General features: G+C 40.0%; 1 protein-coding gene across 6 annotated transcripts in view; it reads right to left on the bottom strand.

Annotated features, from left to right (window-relative positions):
• BACH1 (BTB domain and CNC homolog 1) overlaps nt 1-12,217 on the bottom strand; it is a 115,999-nt gene that overhangs the window by 17,432 nt on the left and 86,350 nt on the right. For all 6 annotated transcript variants that reach the window (XR_010343927.1, XM_064380088.1, XM_012446658.3 and 3 more), the window contains exons 2-3: nt 6,336-6,629; nt 533-1,867 (exon numbers count right to left, since the gene is read on the bottom strand). Coding sequence is in view for 5 of the 6 variants with exons in the window: in XM_064380088.1 (XP_064236158.1) it covers nt 533-1,867; nt 6,336-6,569 (1,569 nt within the window). In the remaining variant the exon portion in view is untranslated. The remainder of the gene's footprint in view (nt 1-532; nt 1,868-6,335; nt 6,630-12,217) is intronic.

Here is a 12,217-nt window from a genome sequence, read left to right as displayed (position 1 = left end):
TGTGTGAACCTACTTTATGGTTAATATAAATATACCTACTAGAATTGAACACAGAAGTCCTTCAGACTTCATTCGTATTCATCGCACAGTTTTTTTTTTTTTTTTTTTGAGATGGAGTCTTGTTCTGTCTCCCAGTCTAGAGTACAGTGTCGTGAACCCGCCTCATTGAAACCTCTGCCTCTCAAATTCAAGCAATTCTCCTGCCTCAGCCACCCTAGTAGCTGGGATTACGGCACCTGCCACCACACCCAGCAAATTTTTGTAGAGATGGGGTTTCACTATGTTGGCCAGGCTGGTCTCAAAGTCCTGACTTCAAGTGATCCACCTGCCTCGGCCTCCCAAAGTGCTGCAATTACAGTCATGAGCCACCACGCCCAGCCCTATCACACAGTCTTACAATTAACTTTGTATGAGTTTCCTCTCTACTCCCTGAACCTGATCATAACCCTAATGACGCAAAGGGAGCTGATCCAGAGTAAATCCCAAGTAATCACTGTTAAAATAATGAATTAAAAACTACAGTCCTGCTCACCTCACATTCTTGTTCTCTAGCCGAACAGGATTCACTGTCTCCTTCGGTGTCTGTCTCAGAGTCGTCTCCCAGGCTAATGACACAAGCATATGGGCAAGGTTCTTGCTGGGGTTCTGAAACATAATCATCATTTCCAATTTCCAAATTGCTTGAACAGCCTTCAGTACTCAGTGTACTTATAAAAGGGCAGTTGACAGAACTTAATGTTGTAAAAGTCCTCTGACCTGGTTCTGGACTCTCGCTAATTCTGATACCTAACCAGGGACACTCAGACCGTTTCTGTGAGATCTGTTCTGAGCCATCTTTGGCCACAGCAGGTGATAACTGCATTTGGCAAGGAGAGTCGGTGCTGCATATGTCACTCCAGAAGCCTTTTGCTAGGTGTTCTGCCACTTCTCGCTCCACACTACTCCTGTCACTAGATGCAAGACTACTATCTTCCCTGGAGCCTGAGTCAGATTTCAAAGGTAAGTCCTGACTTTCGCCAAATGTTTTTTCTTGAACGTCTGTACCTGACAAAGGCTTTTCTGTTAACACTGTTGTGTTTTGCATACCAGCAAAATTCAAGTCACCATATTGGTCATATGTGTGTAAAAAAGACAGAGAATAAAGTCCATGAGGGTCTATGGAAGAATTGTGGGGAAAAGGAGTCACTTCTGATTTTTCAGTTGGGCACTGAGAAGCAGGCTCTTTCTTCGTTTCTTCAGGTTCCATTGCTAATTTACTTTCATCACATTTTAATATCACCTGCAAATCTCCACACTCCGAGACTCCTCCCAGGCATTCATTTTCAGACGTTTCATTTGGCTGAACAGAAGCATGAATGTCTTTGACATTAGATTCCCCAGCACGGACTCTGTCAGTTCCAAATGCTTTTTGGAATTTTCTGTATTTGGGGCATAAAGAAGGCAAGGCCAGAGCAGCATCCTTCTCTAAGCACATGGACTCATACGTCTGACTGGCACTGTCTTGTAGAGGAGGTGAGGCTTTTGCATTTCCTTGATACCTGCGAAGTTTACATTGAGGAGTCTGAACATTTTTATTTTCCAGAAATTCCTCCGCTTCATCAGTTTCTAGATCCCTCTGGTTCAAAAGTGAAAATTTAAGCTCTGTTTTCTGGCAGTGTGATGGAAAGCATTTGTTTCTTGGGCACTCCTTCTGGTCTGCAGTGGAGTCCAAAAACTTAAATTTGAGAAACTGAAAGCAGGATTCCTCAATATTGTGTACGCTTAAAAACTCCACACATTTGCACACTTCATCCACATTCTCTTTACTTAAAATCAGTTTAGCGGTATAGGCAAACTGAATTAAAGGTTCAAATCCTTTAACTGTCACCTGTTGATACACAAAATAAAAACAAACACATCATTTGAAAGCTGTCTAGTATATAAAAACAAGATAAGTGGAAGAGGAATAGAGAGATGTGTAACTTATTTGTGATAATTATAAAATAGGCACTTTAATCTGAAGAAAAAATATTCTTCAAATTCTATTCTACCCGCTACACATACACAGTGAGTCTACTGCTGGCCCAGCTCCACATGGCCACTGTATTCCAACTGCTACATGCTACAAAAGCACAATTTTTAAGGATATAAAACGGTATCTGTAAAGCAGTTACAAAGAAGTCCTGATCCATGGTAAATGCATAGTAACTGGTAAATATTAACTTTCTGTCAAAAATTCTTAACAGTAAAAGTTTTAAAGATTCAGATTTTTTAAAGTGATCTAAGAGAAGTTATAAAAATCATTCCTCAGTACTGTTTCAGAAAAAATTCATGGACTCGAGGTAACAAAACTTTTTTTTTTTTTTTTTTTTTGAGACAGATTTTTGCTCTTCTCATCTAGGCTGGAGCACAATGATGCAATCTTGGCTCCCTGCAACCTCCACCTCCCAGGTTCAAGCAATTCTCCTGCCTCAGCCTCCTGAAGTAGCTGGGATTACAGGTGCCTGCCACCACACCCTGCAATTTTTTTGTTTTAGTTGAGATAGGATTTCACCATGTTGGCCAGGCTAGTCTTGAACTTTTGACCTCAGGTGATTCACCTGCCTCAGCCTCCCAAAGTGCCCATGAGCCACTGCGCCAGGCCAACAAAACTTTTAAGTAGAAACTTGTACATGTACATTAAACCTGCCTCTGCAAAATGAGAAGCAAATGGAGCCAGCTGAAGTACAGAGAAAGCCTCATCCTGGGTTAAAAGTACAAAATTAATTTGAAACCACTAAGTTCTTCTAAGAGTGGTCAAAATACTATTAATATTTGCGATCTTGTTAAAAACATCCTAAACTATGTTTAGGCTTTTTAAATGCTAAAATAAAAAGCAGTGATACCATCAAATGCTGATGAGAATGCAGAGAAACTAAATCACTCACACATACCTAATGGGAATATAAAATGGTACAGACACTTTGGGAAAAAAAAAAAAAAAAAAAAAAAACTTTGGTAGTTTCTTATAAAACTAAACATGCAACTACCATATGACCCAGCAACTGCACTACTGATCTTTTATACCAGAGAAATGAAAACTTACATTGACACAAAAACCAGTTCACAAATGTTTACAGCAACTTTATTTGTGATAGACAAAAACTGGAATTAGCCTGATTTCCTTCAATAGGTAAAAAGCCAGACCCAGACAGACACACAGACACAGACACAGACACACACACAGACACAGACACAGACACACACACACACACACACACACACACACACACACACGGTACATCCTTTACTATGGAATATTACTCAGCAATAAAAAGGAATAAATTGCTGATACCGCACAACCTGGATAATCTCAGCTAAGTCAAACAACATCAATCCTAAGAGGTAATATTTTGCATGATTCCATTTATATAACATTTTTGGAATGACCAAACTTTAGAAAAGGAAGAAAGATTGGTGGTTGCCATAAATTAGGAATGGAAGAAGGGAGCAAGGGAATGAGGGCATGAAGTGTAGGCAGATGTTGGTGGTTATAAAAAGACAACACCAGGAATCTTTGTGTGTTGGCAAGTTCAGTTTTTTTTGTTTTTTGTTTGTTTTTTGTTTTTGTTTTTGAGGTAAAGTCTTGCTCTCTCACCCAGGCTGGAGTGCAGTGGTGTGATCTCCACTCACGGCAACCTCCGCCTCCCAGGTTCAAAGGATCCTCCTGCCTCAATCTCCCAAGTAACTGGGATCACAGGTGCCTGCCACCACATCCAGCTAATTTTTGTATTTTTAGCAGAGACAGGGTTTTGCCATGTTGGCCAGGCTGGTCTTGAGCTCCTGACCTCAAGTCATCTGCCTGCCTCAGCCTCCCAAAGTGTTGGGATTACCAGAGTGAGCCCCCACACCTGGCTGAGTATCTTAACTATGGTAGTAGACACACAAACCTTCACAGGAGATAAAATTATATAGAACTTAATGCTCACGTGCACGTGCGCACACACACACAGACATTAGTAGAAGCAAAATTATGGCAATCTGAACACTATGGGAGATTGAATCAACATCCTGGTTGCAATACTATAATTTTCCAAAATGTTATCAATGGGGGACACTAGACAAAGTGAAAAGGAACTCTTCATAATTTCTTACATCTGTACATGAAAACGTCAATGTGACGGTTAATATTAAGTGTCAACTTGATTGGACTGAAGGTTGTAAAGTCTTGTTTCTGGGTGTGTCTGTGAGGGCACTGCTAGAGAAGATTAACATTTGAGTCAGTGGACTGGGAGAGGAAGACTCACCCTCGATATGGATGGGCACCATCCAATCGGCTGCCAGCGAGGTTAGAACAAAAAAGGAGGAAGAAGGGATAGGTGACTTGCTGAGTCTTCTGGCTTTCATCTTTCTCCCTGCTGGATGCCTCCTGCCCTTAACGTCAGATGCCAGGTTCTTTGGCCTTTGGACTCTCAGACTAACAACAGAGGTTTGCCGGGGGCTCTCGGGCCTTTGGCCACAGAATGAAGGCTGCAATGTTGTCTTCCCTACTTTTGAGGCTTTTGGACTCGGACTGAGCCACTACTAGCTTCCTTCCTCCTCAGCTTGCAGGTGGCCTATTGTGGGACTTCACCTTGTGAACACGTAAGCCAATACTCCTTAATAAACACCCCCCTTCATATATACATATATCCTATAAGTTCTGTTCCTCTGGAGAACCCTAACACACTCAATAAAAATTTTAATTAAAATTTTTATATAAGTTAAAATAATCTAAAAAGGTCTTTAAGACAGTGAGTTATACGGTATTTTGACTCTGTCACTATAATGGAACACTTCAAATATTTGAAAACTTTTGATTTACACATTAAATGAGAAAGAATGAATGGATGCATACACACATACCTTTCCTCCTAAATCCATAAATCAAACTTTGCTTTAGTTGGAAAGTCTCATTTAATAATTTGAAAATATGAACCATAATTAATTTATCTCCATTATAAAAGGTGTTATTCCTTTTTTAAAACAATGGCTACCCATAGATTGGCCTTTTTTTTTTAACCATTTTCTTGGTATTGTACCATTGACCCTGACCTCTGCCACAAATCTGACAGACAACCTATCTGTTCCCAAAACTGTAGCTGTAGTTTCACAGAAGTATGAATGGACAGCAACGAGTTAAACTGTAGACTTAGTTTACAGTTTATACAACTGTATCCAATTGAAACATCCCACACAGACCTATCATACACAAAAAATTTCTACATTCTTTCTCCATGTTCCTCCTAACTTTTATTTGTGTCCCAATCCCACAGCCTTGATACTCTGCTAGTAGCAGTTACTAACTAAATACAGCAAGGGACGCTGCTAAGAGTCAACACAGTCAGCACGCCCCACCCAAACAAGAGCTCCTTTTAAAGGCAGTACATTAACAAGGACCCAAATATTTATTAGCCTAAGCTCCACAACAGGCCAGGGAAAAAGATGTATGTAAAAACAAGGCTCTATAAAAATGATGCAACACTATTTCTTTTTTCTATTCAATACATAAAGACAAAGTCAAGAAAGAAAGAAAGGGGAGACAGAGAGAACACTTACGGAGTGACTACTTTTCATAGGAGATGTCTTGGGAAAATGGACGTTTTATAGAACCCTAAACCTAGTGATATGGTTTGACTGTGTCCTCACCCAAATCTTATCTTGAACTGTAGCTCCCACGATTCCCACATGGGAGGGACCCAATGGGAGGTCACTGAATCATGGGGGCGGGTCTTTCCCATGCTAGTCTCATGATAATGAATAAGTCTCAGGAGATCTGATGGTTTTACAAGAGGAAGCTTCCCTGCACAAGTTCTCTCAAGAAGTCCCTTTGCTTTTCCTTTGTCTTCCACCACGACTGTGAGGCCTCCCAGCTATGTGGAACTGTCAGTCAATTAAACCTCTTTCCTTTAAAAATTACCCAGTCTCAGGTATGTCTTTATTAGCACCGTGAGAACAGACTAATACACCTAGCTACAGCTGCTGATCACAGGAAAGGGCCCCTAGAAAGAGAATGTCACACTGCATGGACTCTCAAAATCATGACTTTTCCAATTACCTATAATCCACTAGGTATGCCCTGATTTGGTCATTTCATCAAAAATAACATAACAGTGGGTGTTATGTTATATCCAACTGCTCAATAAATACTGTTAACCAACATTCAAAATTAATGATTTTACATGAAAAAAACTATTTTAAAAAATGGGTTGCTACAGAACCTGGGAAATGCTCCATAGCCACCCGAAAAAGAGACTGTGCTTTATTTTTTAACATTATGAACCATAAGACACTTAAGTAGAAGTAGATTAAAATAATCAGAAACATGGATCTCTCACCTCTTCTGGAAGAGTAATGCTCAGCTCTGCATCAGCCTGGCCTACGATTCTCGAGTGGAAGTAACTGCTGCATGCCGCCAGCACGGACCGGTGAGCACGGAACCGCTGACCCTCCACAAAGATGGTGACATCGCACAGCACATCTTTCTTCCGCTGGTCATTAAGGCTGAGCAAAACATTGGTGCTATGCACAGAAGATTCATAGGCAAAAACCGAGTTCTCACTCACAGACATTCTGTATAACAAATGGTGTCAGGAAGTTCAGTGGAAAGCATGCTTCTAATTGTCATCAACCTGCAAACACACATGCAAGATTTCACTTAAAAAACATCTTGTTAATAAATGACTGTCAAATATAGAATAAGATACATACTCACTGAAACAAAAATGAAAATAAAAACCTCCAGAGGAACAACCTAGAAGCATTTATTCAATATACTTCATTTAAAATAGATTCTTGATAGCAGTTTTTCTAACTAATTTTAGGGAAAATGTTCTTGAGGTGAGGGAAGGACGACCTTTTTGAACCAAGAATTTCATGGCTCTCTGAAAGTGAGACATTTCACATGGAGAAACCACCTACTATGAGCAAACAGATAGGAGCAGGGAATTTCTGGGGGCATTCCAATTCTATTGTTTTTGAGACAGGTGAGAGAGAGAAGGGAGGAAAGACAGCCAGAGAGGTGAGAAGGGAGGTCCCCAGAGGTCACACTTTGGAAAAGACTGATAGTAAAACAGGAATGTGCTGTTCCACATTCTCCATGTCCCATTCCTCAACAACTGACAGATGGCAAGTGAATTTAGTGTTTTATAACAAGGGACACTGTTCTACAAAAGGTAAAGTTCCTCCAATGCAAAGAAAAAAATGACTGAAACGTGTCAAGCCAGATCTTGGTAACAGTCTTTTTATACAGTAAGATTTACTTCACACTACAAATATAGGCAAGTAAAACTACCTCATTAATAACATGGTTTAACAAATGCAGAAACTTGCTTTTCTCAAGATGCTAAAAACAAGTAAAAGTTATAATAACTTTATTTTTAAATACATATTAACATGTAATAGTCTCCAAATATTTTTTGATCACATACACACTATTGGCAAAAAGAAGAGTACCCCCAATACATGTATGCTTATCTATATTTTTCAGACATGTGCTACTATCCTAATATGCATGTTCTGAGAAACACAGACATTCAAAGTAAGAGATTAAAAGAGAAGTTCTAATATTTTCTTCCAGCATCTTATGGTCGGAAAAGATGATACTGTGAGGAGCTTATTGGTCTTTATCTGTGTAATGCCTCACGGTATCATCCCTGCATCATTCACTTCTGGTCTTCTGACACCTTATTGCCCGAAACATGGGAAGCCCTCAAAAGGTCAGTGAGTGAGTAAATGGTACTGCTTTCAGATTTGCCACACACTCCAAGCAAAAATGAAAGAAGAAGTAAGGACTACTGAAGTTCAGATGGACCAGACCCACATTATGGGTGAATTTCACCTCAAAGACAGGCTGTTTTAGTCGCAAAAAAATAAAAAAATAAAAATAAATAAGCATTTAAAAATTCTCTTCCACTTAGTGTTTCTTTTTAAAGTCCTCAGTATATCTGAAATACTAAGTTTCTCAGAAGTAGTCAATGAAAATTAAAATCCCTCATTGGGCAGTTAAACGTTACCTTAAGGTTAAAGAACACAACTTATTTACTGATTCAGCATACCACATGAAATCACCGGTAACTTCAAAATTAAACACTAGCTCTAACTCCAGTTTTGGACCATAAAAGAATATAAATTTATTTTTAGCAGTTAGTCTTAATACTTCAGTTATCAACACAAGGAATTAAGTGTTAAGAATAATAGGGAAAACCATCAATCAAAAGAGTTATGTATTTTTGGGGGATGGCACCAGAGATCACTGCCCTCTTCTTTCTTCAAGACTATACACCCTGCCCAGACCACAATGCCCTCCCAACCAAGCCGGACTCCATGGCTGACCTCCTGTCCTATTATGTCCCTGTACCCAAGCTCCCAGGCTCCTTATTCTTTCCTGCTATCTGGGATGCACATCCTTTAAACTATACTAACCTTACTTTTGTAGCTCATCATTCTTTTGAACACAGCACTGCCAGAAAACACTGTAGAAACACACAGACTGGTGTCACTATAAATTCACAATGTGCAGTCTCAGGCTCTCAGTACTGTTTACCAATTTTTTGCTATGTCCCTGTCTCCTGTTCTCTGTAACAGCTTTCCAACTTGCCACCTTTCTCCTCCTGATATCAGCATCTCTCCTGGTAAATCACCATAACTGGGACTCAATATCAGAAAAAAATACTCCTCCTACCACCTCCACCAGGTTCCCTCTTCTGTTGAAAACAATCCATAATGTACTGTCTTAATCCCATGCCATTCCTGCTTCTCTGGTACCCAATACCTTGTCTTAATACCCTGTCTCATATATATGTCTCCCTCTATGCTGGCTCCTTCCCATAGTTTAACAAACACATTTAAGTCTCTCCAGAGACTGTCCTAAAGATGTCAACTATTAATGGCAAATCATTAAGCTCTAATTCTTCACCAGGCACTGAGCTAAGTGCTAGACAGCTTCTCTCAATGCCTCACAACAACCCTATGATGCTCCTCTATCATCCCAATTTTACAGATATGGAAACCAAGCTCAGTGAGAAGCATCTTGGCCAACATCAAAAGACCAATAAGACAAAGAAGGGGAATTGCCACCAGACCATTTTTTAACTATTCCATCATTCTGCCTCCAGTTAGTACTAGCTGAAGGCACAGTATGAAGACTCACTTGCAGTAATGCAGAGAACCAGGTATTACTAAAACGTTACACTTCAGAATAAGGAAACGGACCCACACAGAAAGCAAGGAAAAAAAACTGAACCTGAGCTTCAGAAAGACAATGACTCTGGGCCTTAGACACTGAAACCTAAAGGTTCTTTGGATCCCAAGGTGACTCCACACAAATAATTCCTACACCTTTACTCTAGAGCTGCTAGTAGCCCAACTACATGCATCTGTGGCCCGTAGCTTCTCACCCTGCCACCAGTTGGCTGACTACTCACCTCAAATTCCAGAGAGAGAATTTACTCTCTGCTCAACATCTATTTAGGCAGTTTTCGGTAACACATCATCTCATGGGTTTACGGCCAGCTTACAGATTTGCTGCCCCTGGGTGAGATGCCAACCCCAAGTCCTATCAGCTGCAGGTGAGAGAAACTAGAGATTCAGGTAGCAAAACAGCCACCCAGGAGGACCCCTCTAAGAAGGATCAGTCTCCCTTAAAGTGGACTGAATGCAGCATGCACCATGATTGATGCTCTTCACACAAGAAATCTGGGACTCATTCCTCATTTCTTCCTCAGCTGGGCACCTCTAATTGCTTCCTGAGTCCTACTGCCTCTACCTCTTAACAGTGAGCTCCACCTCTCTCCATCTGCACCAGGACAATTCTAATCCAAGCCATCATCAGCACCTGCCTGACAAATCCTATTTAACCTTCTGTAACAGCTCACAAGCTCACACATGTACACGTATAGTTATACAAAAGAAAAAGAAAAACAAAGTTTCACATGTCAATATTTATGCTTATTACATGCATGTAGTCTGATATTTTCCATTCAATTTTTTTTAAATCCCCGTTGTGATCCATTCAATTTCAAGTCCCCTAATGGCCCATCACCTACGCACTGAAAAAAACAGGCCCCATGGCAAACAACTCAGGATTTAGAGTCTCAGAATTTAGAATCTTACATTATCTGGGTTCAAATCCCAGCTCTACCACTTACTAGCTATATGACCTTAGCCAAGTTGCTTAACCTCACTGTCTCAGTTCCCTCATCTATAAAATAGACCACCACCTCACTGAGATGTTCTGAAGTGTATATGAGATGATAAGGGAAAAGGGTTTACAGCACAGTGCTGGGTCTACAGTAAGGAAATAGTACTAGCTGTTATTAATGGTGATAATATTAACAAAAGCCTTAAACCCCTAAAGCCCCTCTTGATCCCCTCCAATGTAGTCTCTTCATAACAAAAACCCTATGTTGTCTTCCAAATAAATGACTTATGATCACTTCAAAATCCTTAATACGTCCTCAAGTCCTATGTAGTTGGGTTTTCCATCCATTAATCCAGACTTATCTCAAGCCATTGCCCCCTCTCTTGCTATTCTCTAGCCTCACTGCCTCTTCTTTCGTGCTCCATAGACACCAAGCTCCTACCGATTTCAGGGCCTCCACATACACTGTGCCCACTATCTGGACTTCTACTCTTTAGCCAGCTAACACCTTACCTTTTAGGTCTCTGCTTAAATGTCACAATTTTGCCTGATTTGTTCTCTGCCATAACCCAAGCATACCTGTTAGACCGGGTGTAACAGAGTAGCTGGTCCAACACAAGTACACAATGCTGAATGAACGATTTCTTATTTTTAATACAAAAACACATCAGAGATCATCTAGATCAGAAGTCCCCAATCTTTCTGGCACCAGGGATGGGTTTCATGGAAGACAATTTTTTCCACAGATGGGCCAGCACAATGGTTTTAGGATGAAACTGTTTCAACTATCAGGCATTAAGAGTCTCATAAGGACTGCACAACCTAGACCCCTCGCATGCACAGTTCACCATAGAGTTCGCACTCCTACAAGAATCTAATGCTACTGCTGAGCTGACAGGAGACGGAGCTCAGGCAGTAATGTTCACTCGGCAGCCACTCACCTACTGCTCTGCGACCCAGGAGTTGGGGACCCCAACCTAGATCTTCTTCCAAACACAGCCCAGTTACGTATTTCAACATATGTGGGACAATGTCACTGAGCCAAGCATTCAGAGAAAAGTTCTTGGACAACTTTTCCAGAGCCCTGAGGGGCAATAAAGAGGCCAACTCAGCCCTCTGGAAGTCAAAAACATACCTGCAAGACAACAGGCCAAAAAAGAGCAAGGAATGGCAACTACAAACATGGCCAATACAGCCGACCTACAGTAATGAAAAGACCTTGCTCTTTGCTCTCATTAGCTTGAAGCACTACAGAAGAGGGTTCTAGTGTTCTGAAAATCATTTCTCCTAATCCTGGAAACCATCTAAGTGGTCAGCAATCCCTTTTTACCCAGATGACATGAGTGTGCTGTTCTTGTCTGGTGTAACAACTATACCAGACAAGAACAGCACACTCATGTCATCTAACGTCCATCACGCACCTTCTAACATTTCGCAAACCTAAAAAGTAAAACACTCCAGCCTTCCAGAATCTAAAATTCTATTAATTTATTAATACTAAATTTAGATTCCTGTGTTACATCTGAATTTTTCTATATTCTTAGAAATACTACTGTTTTCATTCAAAATAAAAGTTTGAAACTGCCAATTCACTCACTAGTGCTGATAAAGAATAAGCATTTTAAAGCTTCCTATACCTCAATTTGGAAATAACTTCTGCTCTCTGATGAATGTACGTAATTTAAGTTTTGATACAGTTACTACTTTACATTTTTATTTTCAAAATCATACAGAAAATAAAACAAGATGCTGTGACTTTATCAAATTATGTAACTTTAAAGATAACTTATTTAAAGAAAAAAAAAACTTTTAAAAACCTAAGGTGAACATCTGATCATGGAGCCAGGTCTACAACACTACATATAACAGAAGTCGGAAGATAACTTTGTATAAAGTTCCACGTTTGCAAAAGAGCTGGAATTTTATCTACCTCAAGTCTCAATGAACTATGTTGTTTTAATTCTCAATTTTATCTACCTCAAGTCTCAATGAACTATGTTGTGTTTTAATTCTCAATGAAGGGTACAATAAATAACACCTCAATTTCTTTTAAAAAAAAGGCTACCATACATTTTTTAT

Source organism: Aotus nancymaae, unplaced genomic scaffold (genome assembly GCF_030222135.1).
Source record: "Aotus nancymaae isolate 86718 unplaced genomic scaffold, 86718_ANA_hifiasm-v0.15.2.pri h1tg000022l_1, whole genome shotgun sequence".
NCBI lineage: Eukaryota > Metazoa > Chordata > Mammalia > Primates > Aotidae > Aotus > Aotus nancymaae.
The sequence above is the reverse complement of the archived record's forward strand: the minus strand, read 5'-3'. Positions and strand labels throughout refer to the sequence as shown.